The following is a 23,141-nucleotide window of genomic DNA, read 5'->3' as shown; positions in this document are numbered from 1 at the left end:
TGGTTTGGTCTCTGCAATATATTCAGAGATTGCTTCAAGTATTTCGGAATTCAGAGACGTTGTATGGGAGACAATATTGGAGATAGTAGGGGGAGGATGAGTAAAGATTGGAACTCTAATGGACTGTACCAAGGTGGGGGGGGGGGGGGCAGAAGGGTGGAGGGAACTGGAGAAGCGTGGAAGGGGACAGAAGAGGCAGAATCCTGGGAGGTGGCAGAAGAGGAAGAAACTTGGGAGGGAACAGGGGAGGAAGGTACAGTACGAGGAGGAGGGTGAACCTCTACACTTGTAACAGAGCCAGTGAGAGGGGAAGAACCAGGTACAGAGACAGGGAAGGTAAAATGAGGAGGTGGAAGAAGGGAAGGAGGGGTTAAAGGACCTTTTTTTGACTTCTGAGAAGTAGAGGGACGATTGGGAGGAGGTGTTGTACGAGATCTCGTCGATACTGAGGTTTGAGAGGGAGAACACAAAGAGCGAGAACAGACTGAGGCGTTGAAGTAGGGACGTCTGAGCCTAGAACAGCAAAAGAATTATATACAGGAGTGACTATGGGAGAGGTAACCACAGAGGAGGCTGCAGAACATGGGACCCCAGAAGTAGGGGGACGTTTTGAAACACGGGAATAAGAAACACGAGGTAGTCTCCCTTGGAGACGGATATGAGAAACTGCCATGGCATAAGGGAGACCTTCTGCCTCTTTGAGGTAACGGATTTCCCGTTCATTTAAGTAGACTTGGCAATGGCGAGAGTACGAAGGGTGAGCCTCATGACAATTAAAGCAAGAGGGAGGTCGATTGCAAGACGTATTAGAATGGTCATCGGCACCACAGACTGGGCATTCGGCTATAGATCTGCAATATTTCGCTGGATGGCCAAATCGCCAGCAATTTCTACTGTTGCAGTGTAGGGATCAACTTTCGAACTTGTAACCGATGTCCTGCTACATAAACTGAGGATGGGAGTTCACGGCTGTCAAAAGTTAAACGAGCCACATTGCTAGGGTATTGTCTCCGCCCGCGGGCAGGAAGGGCATAAGTGTCTACCTTGAGGATTGGGAGATCTTGGAGTTCCAGCTGTTCAAGAGTGTCATTGCCACATGTCTGGAAATTTTGTTGAACTATGGTATGGGGCAGAATGACGGTACCACTACAAGAATTGAGGGAATGATGTTTTTCAATAGTGAGAGGAACAGTATCGATATGGGAAAGAAGAGAAAGATCATGAGCTTGGGTAGCATTCTGTACAGTGATGATGCGCATACCGCTCTTAAGAGCATGAAAAGAAATATCTTTACCAACATGGCATAGGAGTGCTTTGCCAATACTGTGGTCGGAAAGATAGGCAGTAAAGGAAGTCGGTCGTAAAGTGAAGAATTTAGTCCATTGTGCATTCTGAAACCGAGCGTGGAAAGGGAGTGCAGGACGTGTCGATCTTTTCTGAGAAGAACGAGAAGGTGGAGAAGTATCATCAGCAGGTAATTGTCGTTGGCGTTTAGGTGTGGGACCAGAGCTGGTCCGATGTGGAATGGGCCGGCGATTCGAAAATTGCTGCATCGTAGAGGGAGAGGCTGGAAGCATAGTCAAAGGAGAGCAGAGGTCAGATAAATCGAAGGAGTCAGTCGAGACCTCAGTACCTGAAGCGGGTGAGGAAACAGCACTGGCAAGAGGTACAGAGGCATGAGGAGTGTCCGAAGAGTGGTCCAAAGACGAGGTGGGGTCAGAACGGGGTGCGGTATCAAGAAGGGGCCCGGGGGTAGCAGGTTCATGGACTAGGGCTGCCATGGTTAGGTTACTTCTTTCTTTTTGTTTTTAAGAAAAAAAAAGAAAGAAAAGAAAATAAAAATAAAAAAAAAGAATAAAAAAAAGGGGGGACCGGGGAGGGATAGTTCCGAGGAGGAATGAAAGGGCCAGAAATCTCCCTCCGTGCCCAAGAGGACCTCAGCACCGCAAGTAGCTTAGATGCAGCATGGAACCCGTGCCATACTCTACCCATCATGCCAGTAAACCAGCAATCCGAGATAGCAACCTCACATCTGCCGAGGTACCTCGGTGGACAAAAGAGAGGGCGGCCAGATATCCGCCACAAAGCATACCTCCTTCGGCCACCACCCCCGGAATCCAAAAGGTGGCTTCCAGAGATACACCCGTCGCCCAAGAGACACCCAAAACCACCCTCCGGGATACCGGAGATGGATCGAGACATCCCCAGGCAATCCAGATTCCACGGCAAACTATGCCACCGCCAAGAACCTCAACGGAATGGGATGGACCCCGGTACCCTTTCCCCTACCTAGGAACTAGCGTGCCTGTGGGAAAAAATCCCAAAGGCCAAAAATGAAGGGCAAAAGGGAGGGGTGGGGAGGAGGAGGAGGAAAGGAAAAAGGGGAGGATGGGATAGGGAAAGGGGGGATTGGGGGGTAATTAGGCTCGGTCTGAGGAAGGAGACCGACAGGTCTAATTCCTCAGACCAAGAGCCTCTTCACCACAACAAGGAGCCCCCTTGAAGAGGTAAACCGAGCATAGGTTACTGGCCGTCTTCTTGTCATCAGTGCCAAGGTTGGGAGACTACTCTCTCCCGCCTTCGCATTGGCCACACTCGTCTTACTCATAGGTATTTCATGGAGAGGCGCCCTGTTCCTCTCTGTGAGAAGTGTCAAGTTCCAGTATCGATTAGCCACATTCTGTTAGACTGCCCTCTCTATCAACGAGCAAGAAGAATTTACCTCCAACGTCGTCTCCGCTCTCCTACTCTCTCTTTACCTTCCATTCTTGCTGATGGACCCTCCTTTAATCCTGACTCTCTCATTGACTTCTTAATAACGACTGATTTACTCCACAAACTCTGATGATGATACCTTTCACACTCCCATCAGCCCTTTCTACCCCAATCTCTTGCTGCCCTCTACCCTTTCACCATCCACTGCCCCGCTGTTCTCCTTAACCTATTACTCATCCATCTCCCTTTTACCACCTGATACCCTCACTTCCTTCCTGCCCTGCAGCGCTGTATAGCCCTTGTGGTTTAGCGCTTCTTTCTGATTATAATAATAATAATCAGAAAGCACCTGGAGAATTGGGGGTAATTAGGTGTGACCCAAGAAATGGGCAAGTAATTTTAATTCCTTAGATCAAGAGCCCTTCAACAGTATCAAAGGAGTTTTATTTAAATATGTTGTTGGTAAATTAAACATTTTAAAATGTCTAAAAATATAAGCAAGTCTTCAAACCATTAAGAAATGAATTGAATTTAGTGAAGCTTCAGGAGGTTTGAGAATAAAATGTATATGGCGAGGTTCAGCTTCCTCCAGTTATATCAATGATGACAGTTAGTTTTCATAATTATTATTTTCAGAAAGCACTGTATCTGTAGGGGTAATGCAGTGCATATTGGATGGGAGGCAGTCATGTTCGATCCAAAGAAGAAGACAGATCCAATTTCTGGGATAAAAGAACCTCTCAATGGACATTAACTTTCAAACATCCCAGCTGAAGAAATTTCATCACTGTGCCTTAATTCAGTAACAGTCACATGATTTTTTATTTTAATGAGGAATAATGTAGCTTTTTCCTACAATTGATTAAATGAAGGCAATTATTAATGGAGGTTCAACTGTATTTGCATATATAAAATATAAATATACACAATATTTACAAACGATCATCACACATCAACTTTCTTTTTGCATTTCACATGACTTTCTTTACATTGCAACCACTCCTGAATTTAAAACTTTCAGTATTCATTGAAAATGCTAGTTAGGGTCATTGAAAATTCAGACAATAAAACCCACATCACAAAAGAAAGCATTCAAAAATGCTTTTTTAAGATTAGAGAGGCCTGGAGTAAGGTCATAAAGGATTCTGGCACAATTATAAAATACATGTGAGAATATAAATTATCAGAGGTTTTAATTAAAATAAGATACATTTGTTTTATAATACACTGGATATAAATAAATAGTCTTCATGAAAGGGGCTAAAACAGGTCACTAACTGCTGAACAATAAGAATAATTCAGTTAAGGTTTAAACTTTCCAACCTGTCTGAATAATCAAAATGGCCCAAAATAAAATGAATTTCTTAAGCAGTCTTGTGATTAACTAAGAAAACAAATGGTAAGCCAAGTGAATGACTTTGTAAAAATTCAATAAAACTGACTCATATTATTACACATTCAAGTTTTACTGATCAGGTACATAATTTACTAGATTTAGCTTTATATGGTTGTTTTTATGTTCCTGCTTGTTTACTAACAACTTAGGCTTACAAGTCTCCAGTTACTTCACTCCTTTTAACCTAATATTGTTTCTTTCATACCCTTCAATGTTTCTTACAATATTCATTTATATTGTATATAAAATCTATTCAATAAACAATTACATTTTTAGCAAGATCATTAAACAATTTGCCATTCACATATAAACAATTCAACAACTTGCTGAGAAAAAATACTAGCGACTACTAACTTTCTATCTTTTATAATTTTTTTCTTATTATACTGTATCACAAAATAATGTGCATATAACACATTAATTTTTTAAGATATTGTACTGTTTCATCATCATGTATGCCATTCCCCACAGTCACAGCAGGGCAACACATTATACTTTTTTAAACTAACTGAAATATGAAGTGACCAGATCTATCTGCTGTGACCATTGACTCTGACACTAGGGCGAGTAACTGTCCCCTTCTCCGTACTCGTCATGGAGTCCAGAAACTGAAATAACAGTTTCACCAACGAGTGACGCTTAAACCTACTGGCCTCGTGTACTATATCTTTCACCATTTTCAATCTTGACTCATATGAGCCCTGCACTGTGTTCAGCTGATCGAAGAGTCTTCTGAAGTCTGAAAACAAAATAATTACAGTTTAATTTGTAATACAGATTTTTATAGGACTTAATGATATTTAAATAGTATATGTGAATTTTTTTTAACCATTTGTAGCTCGAATTAATACTTGCTACTTTCTCATGACTTTCACATAAAACTGCTCACTGTGAGACACTACAGTCAATTTACACACCATCCATCAACACAGTATCTACTTCTTTTCAAGACCTTCACATTTCTTACCAACTTATTCAATTATTCCTATTGTTTATTATTGCAGCCTTAGCCATTTTCCACCAAGAAAAAGTGAATCAAAGGAGGAAACATTTCATTCATTATCTAGCCCTCAAAACTACAACATCCCCATCCAACCTTCAGAGTGCAGGCACTGTACTTGCCACCTCCTGAACTCAAGTTCACCAAAGAAGTTTTCCCATGAATCCCTTTAAATGTTACCATGCTTAACAGTGCATCAAATCACACATGCTTGCTGGATGCCATTACCAATTAAAGCCTCACACATGCCTGCTGGATACTCAGGCCATTACCAATTAAAGCCTCCTTCATGCACTCCCTTTAACCCTTCTACAGCAGATTTACACACCCTCTTGATCAACATATTTCCCATCATAATTTATAAATGACTAAACAATCTCAACAACAACTCTTCTGCTCAGTGAATTATAACTTTCATATCACCAAACAAATATTTAAGCTCTTTCAATTTTTATCTGCCGCATAATATTCATACCACACTGATCTCCACTGCATTTAGCCTCCTCCTCACTGCAACTTTCATAGCCTCCTCCTCACTGCAACTTTCATAGCCTCCTCCTCACTGCAACTTTCATAGCCTCCTCCTCACTGCAACTTTCATAGCCTCCTCCTCACTGCAACTTTCATAGCCTCCTCCTCCTCACTGCAACTTTCATAGCCTCCTCCTCACTGCAACTTTCACAGCCTCCTCCTCACTGCAACTTTCATAGCCTCCTCCTCACTGCAACTTTCATAGCCTCCTCCTCACTGCAACTTTCATAGCCTCCTCCTCACTGCAACTTTCATAGCCTCCTCCTCACTACAACTTTCATAGCCTCCTCCTCACTGCAACTTTCATAGCCTCCTCCTCACTACAACTTTCATAGCCTCCTCACTGCAACTTTCACAGCCTCCTCCTCACTGCAACTTTCACAGCCTCCTCCTCACTGCAACTTTCACAGCCTCCTCCTCACTGCAACTTTCATAGACCTTACAAAGTCTTGTCCAACATAAATTCATAATACATAAATATTTGAATGGATAATTAAAATATAAACAAACAACTAACCACTTCACTCTCTAATACTTTCTGCATATGTTCTCATATTTTTTAAGCTTCAATCTTCCTCATAACAATCAGCTGCATATACAAGAGGTGTAGAACTATGCATTATTACTGTGAAATGTATGAAGCAATTTCTAATTCTCTCTTTGATGACACAGCCTTCATATTAATAATTTTATCTTGTCTATTTTCTCTTTGCACTAATCTCTTTCATTTTAAATATATCCTTTTCAAAGGAGAAAGTCATCGTCTAGTTACTCCTGCACATCATCAACGCAGCGTAATAACTAAACTGGACAGAACTTCCAATATTCAATGTTCATCTTGTTAGCTCATTTGCTGTTACAAAATCTACCAATGCGCTTTTCTACCTGTTTCTCCAACAAATGCACACTTGTGAATAAGCATTTTCTCAAAAATATGTTTATTATGAGTAAGCCGGTTTGACCTATCTGCATGAAAAAACAATGGTTTGTACAGTAAACACCTTCTCTTATTCGGCCATAACAATTTAAACTCTTCTTGCTGCTTACTCATTCTTCCAGTTCACTTCTGCTGTATAATTAATTTCCTTTATATTTAAATTTATCTTTAACGCTTTCACTGTCAAGAGCTCTGATCCTGAAGTGCCTCAGTGTCAAAAAATATTCGAAAAAAAAAAAAAAAAAAAAAAATGTTTTCTTACCAAAATCTTAAGAATATTTTTGTGAGTGTTTTAAAAGAAAATTTTTTTGCAATCGCTACTTACTGAGATATAGAGGTATGAAGTTGACAGAAAGTGAACCACTTACGGCAACACTGGCAACTGCCGCTCACTCAGTAATATTATTTTTATTCTACCTTTCCTTATATTTTATAATATTTTATTTTTTCAAGTAACTTTTGTGGCCTGTGATCCCAGTATAATGTGTAATGCATATATATATCCACTCGTATGCAACACAACATTATCATCATTATAGTGTTTACAAAACCTGTTTACACGAGCCAGCAATAAAAAAAGTTGTTTATTATAGTCAGTGGACATGTTCCTAGAACTGCTATAGCTTGTGGAAGGTTGCTTGTGTGTGGATGGTTGAAGGTAGCCTTTGTTGTTGCTGTTATGAGAGCAGCATATTTGGTGTCAAATGAGGCATTACAAAACCACCACCACCCATTACCCCCAACGTCTTCCCCAACACCCATTACCCACCCAGTCTTCTCCAACAAGCATGCTGCCTTCCCCACCACCCATATGGAAATAAGTCACTGACTTTTTTGGGTTATCCTAGGTTGATGGTTGTCTGGACTTCCAGCACTATTTCTGGTATCCTGGGCATTGTTTTTGGTCACAAACTACTCAAAACCATGAACTTCATCTTCACTGACACTTCCATCTGTGTTAGAACTATCACTTGGGAAGAGAACAGTCTCAATTTGCCAAGGTGCGAGGTATATATTACCGCCAAGCATGGTAAACAAGGGCTACTGAAATGGGACTCCCACAATTCACCACTGGCTCCCTCTTCCTTTTTTAATTTTATTTATTTATAAGAAAGAGCACAGGCAAACATGACACATTTAAAGTTATATGATATTGCAAATGTGGGAAAAATTCTTAACACTAACCACATCCTGGACCAATAAATCTGTCACTTAACATGAATGGGTAGTACAGTATTTTGAAAAAGCAAAATTTAAAGAGAAGGCAAATTTCAAACTAATGTTTATGGGCAGTTATAAAAGCTGTTGGTGTTTTGAGCTGTATTTAGAGAATTTATCATGTGCATATATTTTAAAATGCAGTAATACTATAACAAATCAATTAAAAAAATAGATACCATGCATAATTCTACAAACATCTACAGTACTTGGTGAAGCAACATTTACATCCTTACCTCTGCCTGGCTTTTTAACTAATTTGAAACAAATAACTTTCAGTTCTTTATTATAAGTCTTGGTAGCTGGTGTGTCTGCTGGAGTACTAGGAGTAGACATTCCTCTTCTAGGTTCACTATTATTTACAATTCTATTCTTCTCTGTGCCATCATCAAAAGACATTTCAAGTGGTGAAGTATGACTTGGTGCTGGAGGTGAAATATCATAGACCACATCGAAGGCTTCTAAAGTACCTGCATTAATCTCTTCATCTCGCACTGAAGGTGGTGGTGGTGTCACATCTATAATAATAAATTTAGATAATGTATGAAAGATTATAAATACTATAAACATGGATTTCATTCTACCACACAATTACAGAAAAGATGTATCTTTTTTTTAATCAGTGTCTCAAAAACAGAGCTTTCTTGCCTATAAAAATGATTTGTTTTACCATAATGGCTGTCTTGCACTGAGGTAGGGTAACCCCCCCCCCCAAAAAAAAAAAGAAACACATTCACCATCACTCACTCAATAGCTATCTTACCAAAAATTTTCATATATCACAATTCAAATGACCCTACATCACACTGTACTAGCCCCATTGTTCCTTCAGAGTGCAGGTACTGTACAGTACCTTCTATCTTCAGGACTTGACTTCAGCTAACTGGTTTCCCTGAATCCCTTCATAAACATTTCCAAGCTTGTACTCCAAGAGCACATCAAGTCATAACAATCACTTATCAGATATAACATGCTCACACAAACCTGTTGAATGCTCAAGTCCCTAGCACTCAAAACCTCTTCTAGGTCCACCCTCCATCCTTCCTGGGATAACCCACACCCCTTCTTCCTTCCCCATCAAACTTGGGTCATCTATTCTACTCTATCCTCTCTAAAGGCCCAAACCACCACAGCAACCCCTCCACAGCCCTTTCAATTAAACCTTTGGTAGCCCCACTCCATCTAATTTCTATGCTCCAAATTCTCTGCATTACATTTCCACTGCCTCCAGACCTATAGAAAAGGTCTTGAGGATATCTCTCCAAGAGAGAACCCGCAGTAATGAATTCAAATTAGACAAGTTTAGATTTAGAAAGGATATAGGAAAGTATTGGTTTGCAAATAGGGTAGTTGATGAGTGGAAGTCTACCTAGTTGGGTTATTGAGGTTAAAACCTTGGGTAGTTTCAAATTTAGGTTGGATAAATACATGAGTGAGAGGGGTTGGATCTGAGTGGGACTTGCATATGAGTGGATAGAGTTAACAGGGCTTATTTCTTGGGTGGCATTGAAAACTGGGTTGGGCAAATGTTTTGTTAGTGGGATGGATTGTAAAGGACCTGCCTAGTATGGGCCAACAGGCCTTCTGCAGTGTTCCTCCTTTCTTATGTTCTTAAAATGCATGCCTCAAACCCATATAAAAGTGTTAGTACCCTTATAGTATTCTATTATACTTCCCTTTTTGCCTCTGTAGAGAAACCTCATTTTTTTGTACAGATGCCTCAACAAATAACCTACCTTGTTCCCCTTCATTTATTCTACAATTCATCTCATCTCTCATACACCCATCTGCTGACAAATCCACTTCTAAATATTTAAATACATTCACTTCCTCCATATTCCCTCCAACCTGATATCCGATGATTCGTAAAATCATAATTACACTATTGTGAACATCTCACTGAATGGACCAGAGTTGAAGTCATTCCTAAGACTAGGAGGCCACTGTGTTGTTCACTGTACCGTGCTTATAAGTCTCATTAGGCTGGCATGGTACCTTGGACAACACACTGGCCTGCTAGTTTAATTAAGGACTGGCTTGCCATGGTTTCAAACCCTCCATTCAGTAACCTGATCTCTAATCTCTCATTGCCATCCTCTTTTCTATGTTCACTTTTAATCTCCTTTTATACACCCTCCAAAATTTCTCTACAAACCTTTAACAACTTTTCTTTAATATTATAATCATAGGGAGTGCTAAACCCATAGGGGATTATGCAACACCTATGGGGGGGGGGGGGGTAAGGTATTCAGACTCAATTCGGGAAACTCAAGCACAGATCTAATTCCCTAGACCAAGAGCCCCTCACTGGTGTCATGGAAACTCCCTTGAGAGGTCAACGTTTCTTTAAAATCTCCTAAACATGAAAAGTGTCATTGACAAAGAGCTATTGTGATAACTAACTCTCACTATGTTACATCCATCATTTTTTAATTACACACCTCTCCCCAACACCCTAGTATTCACTTCTTGTACAACCCCATCTATAAATATGTTAATACTTTGGTTGGTAGACAGCAACCACCCAGGGAGGTACTACCGTCCTGCCAGACGACTGTGCAACAGAAACCTGTAACTGTTTTACATGATGGTAGGATTGCTGGTGTCTTTTTTCTGTCTCATAAACATGCTGGATAACAGGTATATCTTGCTACTTCTACTTACACTTAGGTCACACTACACAGGCACGCACATGCATATACGTATATACATACACACATCTAGGGTTTTTCTTAATAGCTCTTTTTTTTTTCTCTCTCTATTGTCCATGGGGAAGTGGAAAAGAATCTTTCCTCCATAAGCCATGCGTGTTGTATGAGGCGACTAAAATGCCGGGAGCGATGGGCTAGTAACCCCTTCTTCTGTACACACTTACTAAAAATGAGAACAAAAACTTTATAAAACTGGGATGTTTGAATGTGCATGGATGTAGTGCAGATGATAAGAACATAAGAAAGAAGGAACACTGCAACAGGCCTACTGACCCAAGCGGAGCAGGTCCATGTTTCCCCCCCGGATTAGACCAATGACCCACCCCCCGGATTATCCCAATGACCCATCCAGCCAGGTCATCTCCACTCAAGGATGGAGCACTGCACCAGACCCAGCAGCACATGCTAGTCAGGTCAACTCACACCCACCCACACCCACTCATGTATTTATCTAACCTATTTTTAAAACTACACAACGTTTTAGCCTCAATAACTGTACTCGGGAGCTTGTTCCACTCATCCACAACTCTATTACCAAACCAGTGCTTTCCTATATCCTTCCTGAATCTGAATTTTTCCAACTTGAAACCATTGCTTTGAGTCCTGTCATGGCTGGAAATTTTCAGCACGCTATTTACATCCCCTTTATTTATTCCTGTTTTCCATTTATACACCTCGATCACATCCCCCCTAATTCTATGCCTTTCGAGAGAGAGTGCAGATTCAGGGCCCTCAGTCTATCCTCATAGGGAAGATTTCTGATACATGGGATCATCTTTGTCATCCTCCTTTGTACGTTTTCCAGAGCATTTATATCCATTCTGTAATACGGTGACCAAACTGAGCAGCATAGTCTAAATGAGGCCTAACCAAGGATATACAGAGTTGAAGAACAACCTGAGGACTTCTATTATTTATACTTCTAGGTATGAAGCCAAGAATTCTGTTAGCTTTATTGGGAACACTAATGCACTGTTGTCTTGGTTTTAAGTTACTGCTAACCAGAACTAAACCCTTTTCGCAATCAGTAGTATTAAGATCTACATTATTTAGTTTATGTGTGGCATGGTTATTTAACTGTCCAACATTTAGAACTTTGCATTTGTCAATATTAAACTGCATCTGCCACTTCTCCGACCATTGCGTCAGTCTATTCAAATCATCCTGGAGTGCTCTAATGTCCTCATTAGAATGAATTGGACGGCCTATTTTGGTGTCATCAGCAAATTTGTTTATGTCGCTATTTATTCCCTCATCTATGTCGTTTATGTAAATTGTGAACAACAAGGGGCCCAACACTGACCCCTGAGGAACACCGCTTGTGACGTGCCCCCATTCTGATTTCTCCCCATTTATGCAAACTCTCTGCTGTCTATTTGTCAGCCATGCCTCTACCCAGGAAAAAATTTCTCCTCCTATTCCATGTGCCCTAAGTTTCCTCAATAGCCTCTGGTGTGGAACTCTATCGAAAGCCTTACTGAAGTCCATATACACAATATCATATTCATTACCATGATCTACCTCCTCAAACACCTTAGTGAAAAAAGTAAGTAAATTCGTAAGACAGGAACGCCCCTTTGTAAAACCGTGTTGAGATTCATTAATCAATCTGTGCCTGTCAAGATGGCTACGAATTGCTTCTGCAATTATTGATTCCATAAATTTTCCCACTATGGAGGTAAGGCTTATTGGTCTATAGTTCGATTATTATTATTATTACAATAAAAAAGAAGCGCTAAGCCACAAGGGCTATACAGCGTTGCAGGGTAGGGAAGGAAGCAAGGGTATTGGGCGGTAGAAAGGGGGAGGGATGATCAGTAGGTTACAGAAAACAGCGGGGCAGGGGATAGTGCGGGGGTAGAGGGTAGCAAGAGATTGAGGTAGAAAGGGCTGAAGGTATCAGAGTTTGTGAAGTAAGTCAGTTGTCAAAAAGGTTGTGAAAGGTGGGTCCATCAGCGAGAAGGGAAGGTAAAGAGAGAGCAGCGGAGCGAAGATGGCGACGGAGGTAAATTGTGTGCTCGTTGATAAAGTGGGCAGTCTAACAGAATGTGGCTGACTGATAATGGAACCCGACAATTCTCACACAGAGGAGCAGGGCGCCTCTCCATGAGATATCCATGAGTAAGACGAGTATGGCCAATGCGAAGACTGGAGAGAGTAGTCTCCCAACCTCGACACTGGTGACAAGAAGATGGCCAGTAACCTATACTCGGTTTAATAGATTGAAGTTTGTTACCGAGCATAGTAGACCAACGTTGTTGCCAGTTGTGAAAGTGGGTAGCTATTGCAGGAAAAATAGTCCGTAAATGGAATATCTCTATGAAACTGGTAGGTCATGTACTGCTGACCGCGCAGCAGTGTCTGCCTGTTCATTGCCCTGTACGTCAACATGACCAGGGACCCAACAAAAAACAATATCTTTATGCTTGGTAAAGATGCGGCGCAGCCAAAGTTGGATACGGAGGACTAAGGGGTGAGGTGTATCAAATTTCTGTATAGCCTGTAAAGCACTAAGGGAGTCTGAGACAACCACAAATGATGACACAGGCATAGATGCAATACAGATAAGTGCTGCAAGAATGGCATAAAATTCAGCAGTAAAAATACTAGCCGAAGATAGTAAATGCCCTTGAACGACGCTGTCCGGAAGCACTGCTGCGAATCCTAAGCCATCAGAAGACTTAGAGCCATCTGTGTACACTGCAATGGCATGAGAATGAGAGTGGAAGTGGTCAAGAAAAAGAGAGCGGGAAGCGACCGTAGACAGTTGGGCTTTCAAGCAAGGGAGAGAGAAAGAACAGACTCGAACAGCTGGAACTTCCCAGGGGGGGTAGGGAAAAGTGAAATGCTACATGAACATAGAAAGGTGGTAATTGAAGAGAAGACAAGAGCGAATGTAGGCGAAGAGAGAAGGGATGGAGTAAACAGGGGCAGTGAACAAATAAAGAATGTCTACTAATATCAGTGACCATTCTATAAATGGAAGGATTGCGGAGATCATGAGAGCGTACATGGTAGCGAAGGCAATGGGCATCACGGCGATCGGATAAGGATGGAACGTTCGCTTCTGCATAGAGGCTCTCAACAGGGGAAGAGCGAAAAGCACCAAGGCATAAACGTAATCCTTGGTGATGAATGGGGTTAAGGCTAGAGAGAGTAGCAGGAGAGGCCGCTGAATAGATCTGGTCACCATAATCAAGTTTCGATAAAATGAGGGCTGAATGTAGGCGAAGGAGAGTTCGATGATCAGCTCCCCATGAAAGATGAGCAAGGGTTTTAAGAAGGTTCAGCCGGCTGTGACAAGTTGCCTTCAGAGGTAATGTGAGGTTTCCAGGATAACCTACGGTCAAAGAGGAGGCCAAGAAACCTGACTATCACGTTCAGGGATACGGGAGCCATAGAGGTACAAAGGATGATCGGATATAATCTATAGTTCGAAGCCAAGGACCTGTCACCTGCCTTGTAAATAGGTATCACATTTGCCATTTTCCACTTATCAGGCACTATGCCAATTTGTAGTGACATGTTAAAAAGATTAGCCAAAGGTATGCTAAGTTCCTCTTTACATTCCTTTAACACCCTTGCAAACAGGTCATCAGGACCTGGGGATTTGTTAGGCTTTAGTTTCTCTATTTGTCTGAGGACCATCTCACTGGTTACTGCAATCGTACATAGTTTATCATTTAGTTCTATTATTTCAGGAATATTGCTAGTATTTTCCTGGGTGAAAACTGAGAGGAAGTAGGTATTTAGAATTTCACACATATTCTTATCACTGTCAGTGATCTGACCAGAGTTGCTCTTAAGTGGGCCAATCTTGTCCCTAATCTTACTTCTGTATACCTGAAAGAACCCTTTTGGGTTAGTCTTTGAATCCCTTGCGACCTTAGCTTCATAATCCCTTTTTGCTTTTCTTATTCCTTTTTTTATTTATCTCTTTAATTGAATATATTGATTTCTTAACTGCCCATCCCCTCTTTTGATACGCCTATATATGCCTCTCTTTTGACCAATGAGATGTTTTAATCTATTGTTCATCCATTTGGGATCATTTTTGTTAGATCTAATTTCCCTACCCCGGAACAAAAGTTGTCTGGGCAGCTAGTACTATGCTCTGAAAAACGTCATATTGGCAACCAAGATCACCTACCTGGCCCATAGTCAGGACATCCCAATTTAGCCCACCCAAGTAATTTTTCAGTCCCAAGAAGTCGGCCAAGCGAAAATCTGGGACAGAGATTTGATTGCTGATGTTATGAATGAAAAGAAGTTGGATGTCCTGGCCCTAAGTGAAACAAAGCTGAAGGGGGGTAGGCGAGTTTCAGTGAGGAGAAATAAATGGGATTAAGTCAGGAGTATCTGAGAGAGTTAGAGCTAAGGAAGGGGTAGCAATAATGACAAAGGACCAGGTATGGAAGGAGAAGAGGGAATGTAAATGTGTAAATTCAAGAATTATGTGGATTACAATAAGTGTAGGATGTGAAAAGTGGGTCATAATAAGCATGTATGCACCTGGAGAAGAGGACTGTAGAGGAGAGGGAGAGATTTTGGGAGATGTTAAGCGAATGTATAGGAACCTTTGAACCAAGTGAGAGAGTAATTGTGGTAGGGGACCTAAATGCTACAGTTGGAGAAACATGTAGAGAGGGTGTGGTAGGTAAGTTTGGGGTGCCAGGTGTAAATGATAATGAGAGCCTTTTGATTGAACTGTGTATAGAAAGGGGTTTAGCTATAGGTAATATGTATTTAAAAAAAAAGGATAAATAAGTATACAAGATATGATGTAGGGCATAATGACAGTAGTTTGTTGGACTATGTATTGGTAGATAAAAGACTGTTGAGTAGACTTCAGGATGTACAAGTTTATAGAGGGGCCACAGATATATCAGATCACTTTCTAGTTGTAGCTACAGTGAGGGTAAAAGGTAGATGGGATACAAGAAAAATAGAAGCAGCAAGTGAGAGAGAGGTGAAGGTGTATAAACTAAAAGAGGAGGCAGATAAGGTAAGATATAAATAACTATTGGAGGATAGATGGGCTAGTGAGAGTATAGGCAATGGGGCTGAAGATGTATGGGGTAGGTTTAAGAATGTAGTGTTAGAGTGTTCAGCAGAAGTTTGTGGTTACAGGAAAGTAGGTGCGGGAGGGAAGAAGAGCAATTGGTGGAATGATGATGTAAAGAGAGTAGTAAGGAAGAAAAAGTTAGCATACGAGAGGTTTTTACAAAGTAGAAGTGATGCAAGGAGGGAAGAGTATACTGAGGAAAAAAAGGGAGGTTAAGAGAGTGGTGAAGCAATCTAAAAAGAGAGCAAATGAGAGAGTGGGTGAGAAGTTATCAACAAATTTTGTTGAAAATATGAAAAAGTTTTGGAGTGAAATTAATAAGTTGATGAAACCTAGGGAACAAATAGATTTGTCAGTTAAAAATAGGAGAGGAGAGTTATTAAATGGAGAGTTAGAGGTATTGGGAAGACGGAGGGAATATTTTGAGGAATTGTTAAATGTTGATGAAGATAAGGAAGCTGTAATTTCGTGTATAGGGCAAGGAGGAATAACATCTTGTAGGAGTGAGGAAGAGCCAGTTGTGAGTGTGGGGGAAGTTTGTGAGGCAGTGAGTAGAACAAAAGGGAGTAAGGCAGCTGTGGGATTGATAAAGATCGAAATGTTAAAAGTGGGTGGGGATATAGTTTTGGAGTGGTTGGTGTTATTATTTAACCCGTAAACGGTCCAAACGTATATATATATACGTTTTTTCAACATTTGAAAATATGTAAAAAAAGATCTTTTTGTTTTTTTACATTTGAAAATGTGTAAAAAAAACTTCGATCTACTTTTTCTTTGTTATATTTGAAGATATGTAAAAAAAAGTAGATCTACTTTTGTAGCACTACACATGTGAACGTAGATCTGCTTGGACCGTTAACGGGTTAATAAATGTATGGAAGAGGGTAAGGTACCTAGGGATTGGCAGAGAGCATGCTTAGTTCCTTTGTATAAGGGCAAAGGGGATAAAAAAAAAAGAGTGCAAAAACTATAGGGGAATAAGTCTGTTGAGTATACCTGGCAAAGTGTATGGAAGAGTTATTACTGAAAGAATTAAGAGTAAGATGGAGGGTAGGATAGCAGATGAACAAGGAGGCTTTAGGAAGGGTAGGGGGTGTGTAGACCAAGTGTTTACAGTGAAACGTATAGGTGAACAGTATTTAGATAAATGTAAAGAGGTTTTTGTGGCATTTATGGATTTGGAAAAGGCATATGACAGGGTGGATAGGGGGGCAATGTGGCAGATGTTGCAGGTGTATGGTATAGGAGGTAGGTTACTGAAAGCAGTGAAGAGTTTTTACAAGGATAGTGAGGCTCAGGTTAGAGTATGTAGGAGAGAGGGAGATTACTTCCCAGTAAAAGTAGGCCTTAGACAAGGATGTGATGATGTCACCATTGTTGTTCAATATATTTATAGATGAGGTTGTAAAAGAAGTGAATGCGAGGGTCTTGGCAGGAGGTGTGGAGTTAAAAGAAAAAGAATCAAACACGAAGTGGGAGTTGTCACAGTTGCTCTTTGCTGATGACACTGTGCTTTTGGGAGATTCTGAAGAGAAGTTGCAGACGTTGGTGGATGAATTTGGTTGGGTATATAAGAGAAGAAAATTAAAAGTGAATATAGGAAAGAGTAAGGTTATGAGGATAACAAAAAGATAAGGTGGTGAAAGATTGGATATCAAATTGGAGGGAGAGAGTATGGAGGAGGTGAATGTATTCAGATATTTAAGAGTGGACGTATCAGCAGATGGGCCTATGAAGGAGGAGGTGAATCATAGAATTGATGAGGGGAAAAGGGTGAGTGGTGCACTTAGGAGTCTGTGGAGACAAAGAACTTTGTCTGTGGAAGCAAAGAGAAGAATGTATGAGAGTATAGTTGTACCAACACTCTTGAATAGGTGTGAAGCATGGATGATGAATGTTGCAACGAGGAGAAGGCTGGAGGCAGTGGAGATGTCATGTCTGAGGGCAATGTTGGAGTGTGAGCAAAGTAACATTTATGAAGGGATTCAGAGAAACCGGCGGGCTGGACTTGAGTCCTGGAGATGGGAAGTACAGTGTCTACACTCTGAAGGAGGGGTGTTATGTTGCAGTTTTATAACTGTAGTGTAAAGCACCCATCTGGCAAGACAGTGATGAAATGAATGATGATGAAAGTTTCTTTTTCGGGCCACCCTGCCTTGGTGGGAATCGGCTGATGTGTTAAAAAAAATAATAATAACTTTCACTTTTGACACTTCTCAAAGTGAAAGTGCTATTTAAAAAAATTATTTTCTAAAAATCATACCAAATCCTTTTTTTTTTTTTAATGTAAGCACAACACCAAAAATACAAAATTTAACATACAAAGGACACGTGAGTTTCCTAAGCCTCACGCTTCATAAATTTTGCCTTTCAACAACTTTTTTCAGCAAAATATAGCCTCACGGTTTGTAATTTGCCTCGCCATTCATCGGTCATCCAGAACGTGTACAAGCAGCCTCCCAGCATCTGCGCCACACAAAGGCATCCCACACACCATTCCCAGTCAATGTGGCATTGTTTATTGGCGAGTGACCATCACCCCACGCATTCATACGATACATTTCGTAATATTCCATTGTTTTTTGCGCTTGCAACTGCTAAATAAGCCACCATGGACCCAAAGAAAGCTTCTAGTGCCAGGCCTTTGGTAAAGAAGGTGAGAAACACTATAGAATTCAATAAAAAACACACCAGCCAGGGTACTTCCCCACACACACCAGCCAGGGTATTTTCCCCACACACACCAGCCAGGGTATTTCCCCACATACACGATTTGATTTGAGTGGGACCTGTGCATGAGTGAATAGAAGGATTCAACCTCAACAAGTGTTTAATTGTGACAAAACAGGCCTGTTTTGGAAGAAAATGCCAAACAGGACCTATATTACACAGTAGGAAAAAGCACTGCCAGGACACAAGCCTATGAAAGACAGGCTAGCCTTAATGTTGTGTAGTAATGCTAGTGGGAATTGCAGAGTGAAGCCTCTACTCGTGTATCACTGAAGCTCCCAGAGTGTTAAGGAAAAACAATGTCATCAAGGATAATTTGTGTGAGATATGGATGGCAAACAGTAAGGCATGAGTCACTAGGGACATTTTCTATGACTGGTTTTATCACGTGTTTGGTTCCACTGTGAAAAAGTACCTCCTAATACCACTCCTCTCCTCCAGCACATGGACCAGCAGGCCATTTCAAATTTAAAAAAACTTTACACCAAAGCAATGTTTGAAAAGTGCTTTGAAGTGACCTCAGACACTCGACTGACCCTAAGAGAGTTTTGGAAAGATCACTTTAGTATCCTCAATTGTATAAACCTTACAGGTAAGGCTTGGGGAGTGACTAACAGGACCTTAAACTCTGCTTGGAGGAAATTGTGGCCGGAATGTGTACAAGAGAGGGATTTTGAAGGGTTTGGGGCTAACCCTGAGAAGCCTATGCCAGTTGTGGAATCTATTGTGGCATTGGGGAAGTCTATGGTGTTGAAGGTTAGTGGGGAGGATGTGGAAGAGTTGGTGGAAGATGACGATGAAGAACTAACCACTGATGAGATGCAAGAGCATCTGCAACAGCAAGAGGCCACAACTGAGGAAATTGCTTCAGAGGAGAGGAGAGAGAAATTGAGGAAGTTGCCTTCTTCAACGATTAAGGAAATGTGTACAATGTGGACAATAGTGCAAACCTTCATGGAGGAAAATCACCCTGACATAGCTATTGCAAGCTGTGCTGGTGACTTTCACAATGACAATGTTGTGACCCACTTTAGGAAACTCTTAAAGGAACACGAGGTACAGAGCTCTATGGACAGATTTTTGGTGCGACAGAGGTCCAGTAACTCTCAAATTGTTCCCAGTGGCATTAAAAAACAAAGAAGGGAAGTAACCCCAGAAAAGGACTTGCTACATAAAGTCCTTATGGAAGGGGATTCCCCTTCCAAAAATTAATACACCTCCATCATCTCCCCTCCTCTCATCTCATCACTACATCTTCAATAAAGGTAAGTGTCATTTATTCTTCATTTAGCACAGTACATTATTTATTGTGCAAGTATCCTTCTTTTTCTGTGTAGGAAAATGTATATTTCATGTGAATTTTTTTTTTATACTTTTGGGTGTCTGGAACGGATTAATTGGATTTCCATTATTTCTTATGGGGAAAATTAATTCAACTAATGATAAATTCGTCTAACGATCAACTCTCTGGAACGGATTAATATCATTGGTCGAGGGTTCACTGTACTATGACATTTAAAGCACCCAGGAGTGATAAAATGTTTTTAGTCTTCAGGTAGGGTGAGAGACGAGTAAACGAGATAAAACGAATGAACTAGAGAGAGAGAATGAGAAAATGAGAGGAGAGATATGCGGAGTATGTAAACAAGCAGATCAACGTGTCTGGTTTAGGTTCATACACATTCATCTACACATAACATTTATGTTAATTTATTCCATTATGGGGTGTATTTATCATATTTAGATGCTACGTAGCTTGTTTATTACATGATTTTGAAAAAATATCATAGACGGATTAATGAAAATGTTTAACGTAATACAGTGGACCCCCGCATAACGGACGCCTTGCATAGCGGACAATCCGCATAGCAGACGCTTTGATCGCTAAAATTTTGCCCCGCATAGCGCCCAAAAACCCGCTCAGCGGCCTTCGTCCGAGACGCGTCCAATGTGCGGCCTGAGCCACGCTCACATGTTCCGCGGGTGGCATTGTTTACCAGCCAGCCTCCGCGGTAACATCCAAGCATACAATCGGAACATTTTGTATTATTACAGTGTTTTTGGTGATTTTTTTTTGGAAAATAAGTGACCATGGGCCCCAAGAAAGCTTCTAGTGCCAACCCTACAGCAATAAGGGTGAGAATTACTATGGAGATGAAGAAAAAGATCATTGATAAGTATGAAAGTGGAGTGCGTGTCTCCGAGCTGGCCAGGTTGTATAATAAACCCCAATCAACCATCGCTACTATTGGTGGTACAGCTGCTGCTGCTGCTGTATCACCGTCAGCTGCTGCTGCACTGTCAGCTGCTGCTGCTGTACCACCGTCAGCTGCTCCTGCTGCTGTAGTACCGTCTGCTGCTGCTGTAGCATCATCTGCTGCTGCTGCTGTAGCATCGTCTGCTGCTGCTGTAGTATCGTCTGTTGCTGCTGTAGCATCGTCTGTTGCTGCTGTACCACCGTCAGCTGCTGCTGCTGCTGTATCATCGTCTGCTGCTGCTGCTGCTGTAGCATCGTCTGCTGCTGCTGTAACATCGTCAGTTGCTGCTGTAGCATCGTCTGCTGCTGCTGTAGCATCGTCTGTTGCTGCTGTAGCATCGTCTGCTGCTCCTGCTGCTGTAGCATCGTCTGCTGCTGCTGTAACATCGTCAGCTGCTGCTGCTGCTGCTGCTGTAGCACCGTTGTTGGTGTGGCTTATTGAGAATACCAAGAAACAATTAACCCCAGAGGATTTGCCACCCAGGATAGCCCAAAAAAGTCAGTGTCATCGAAGACTGTCTAACTTATTTCCATTGGGGTCCTTAATCTTGTCTCCCAGGATGCAACCCACACCAGTCGACTAACACCCAGGTGAACAGGGAAAATGCCTGGAACTAGTGCTCATATTGGTGAATTTAGAGCCAGCAAAGGTTGGTTTGAGAGATTTAAGAATCGTAGTGACATACACAGTGTGATAAGGCCTGTTCTGGAAGAAAATACCAAACAGGACCTACAGTACTCAGGAGGAAAAGGCACTCCCAGGACACAGTGTCTCATCAGTCATTGCTGCATCTTCAATAAAGGTAAGTGTCATTTATTCTTCATTTAGTAGAGTAGTACATGCACAATATATATTGTGCATGTACTACTCTACTATTGTGCATGTATCCTTCTCTTTGTGTGTAGGAAAATGTATATTTCATGTGGTAAAATTTTTTTTTTCAAACTTTTGGGTGTCTTGCACGGATTAATTTGATTTCCATTATTTCTTATGGGGAAAATTCATTCACATAGCGAACATTTCGCATAACAGCCAGCCCTCTTGCACGGATTAAGGTCGCTATGCGGGGGTCCACTGTATATGACATTTAATGTGCCTCAGTGATTATTATTGCATATTATCATTATTAATATGGCATCCTCAAGACTAATAAGACACTCCTAGTGATTTTAATGTGTACCTGCATGCCAGCCCAGTGTGTAAGTTTATTTAGGTACAGGTACACGTAAGTATAATTATCAGAGTACAGTGGACCCCTGACTTACGATATTAATCTGTTCCAGAGAGTACATCGTAAGTCGAAATTATCATAAGTTGAATTAATTTTCCCCATAAGATATACAGTGGACCCCCGGTTAACACCTGGATCGGATAGTGCCAAAATCAGATAACGCCTCACTTTGGCATAAAAAAATTGGCTCAGATAACACCTAAAAACTCGGTTAGGAGCTTTCGTCCCAAACGTGTCCACTGGGCGCCATGAGCGGGCCCAGCCAGTCACCCAGTCTACCAGCCAGTGTTTACAAGCCGTTGTGGTCGATTCCACAAGTACCTGCGATACATTTTGTATTATTCCACTGTTTTTAGTGCTTGTAACCGCTAAATAAGCCATCATGGGCCCCAAGAAAGTTTTTAGCGCCAACCCTGTGGTAAAGAGGGTGAGGTGTACCATTAAACTAAAAAAGGAGATAATAGAAAAATACAAAAGTGGAGTGCATATCTCGGAGTTGGAAAAGTTATACAACAAACCTCATTCAACCATCACTACTATCTTGCACAACAAAAAGGCAATCAAGGAAGCTGTTGTTGCAAAAGATGCAAGTGTGATTACAAAACAGAGATCGCAAATACTCGAAGATGTGGAGAGACTCTTATTGGTGTGGATAAATGAGACACAATTATCAGGCGATAGTATATCTCAGTCAATAATATGTGAAAAGGCAAGGCAGTTGCATGATGATCTCATTAAGAAAATGCCTCTAAATAGTGCTGCTGCTGATGAATTTAAGGCCAGCAAAGGCTGGTTTGAGAGATTTAAGAATCGTAGTGGCATACAGTGTCTTAAGGCATGGTGAGGCTGCCAGTTCAGACAAAAAAAGCAGCTGAAAAATATGTGCAGGACTTTAAGGAGTACATAAAGACTGAAAACTTAAAACCCAAACAAGTTTTTAATTGTGATGAAACAGGCCTGTTTTGGAAGAAAATGCCAAACAGGACCTACATTACTCAGGAGGAAAAGGCACTCCCAGGACATAAGGAAATGTGCATAATGTTTACAAAGGGGCAAGCATTTATGGATGAATTTTATCCTGTCACAGCTGTTGCAAGCCGTATTGGCAACATGTACAATGACACTCTTGCGTCCCATTTTAGAGAAATCCTAAGGGCACGTATTATGCAGGGAACTGCACGATATTGTAATGTACATATAGTGGAGAAGGGCGCCATAATAGTATGAATGTTATAATTGTAAAGCATAATTTTATAATTCATAATGTGCTTTTGGGGGTACTGTAAAGGAGGTTAAACTATAATTATAAAGAAATCCTGCTAGGGATTTATTTTCCAACTGTGTTTGGG

General features: G+C 41.1%; 1 protein-coding gene across 5 annotated transcripts in view; it reads right to left on the bottom strand.

The window, feature by feature from the left end:
* Positions 1-3,895: 3,895 nt before the first annotated feature.
* IntS6 (integrator complex subunit 6) overlaps positions 3,896-23,141 on the bottom strand; it is a 438,513-nt gene continuing 419,267 nt past the window's right edge. For all 5 annotated transcript variants that reach the window (XM_070097997.1, XM_070097998.1, XM_070098000.1 and 2 more), the window contains 2 exons: positions 8,034-8,315; positions 3,896-4,850 (listed from right to left, as the gene is read on the bottom strand). In XM_070097997.1, coding sequence (XP_069954098.1) covers positions 4,642-4,850; positions 8,034-8,315 — 491 coding nt within the window. In that variant the 3' untranslated portion in view covers positions 3,896-4,641. The remainder of the gene's footprint in view (positions 4,851-8,033; positions 8,316-23,141) is intronic.

The sequence above is a fragment of the Cherax quadricarinatus genome, chromosome 60, assembly GCF_038502225.1.
Source record: "Cherax quadricarinatus isolate ZL_2023a chromosome 60, ASM3850222v1, whole genome shotgun sequence".
NCBI classification, from domain to species: domain Eukaryota; kingdom Metazoa; phylum Arthropoda; class Malacostraca; order Decapoda; family Parastacidae; genus Cherax; species Cherax quadricarinatus.
The sequence above is the reverse complement of the archived record's forward strand: the minus strand, read 5'-3'. Positions and strand labels throughout refer to the sequence as shown.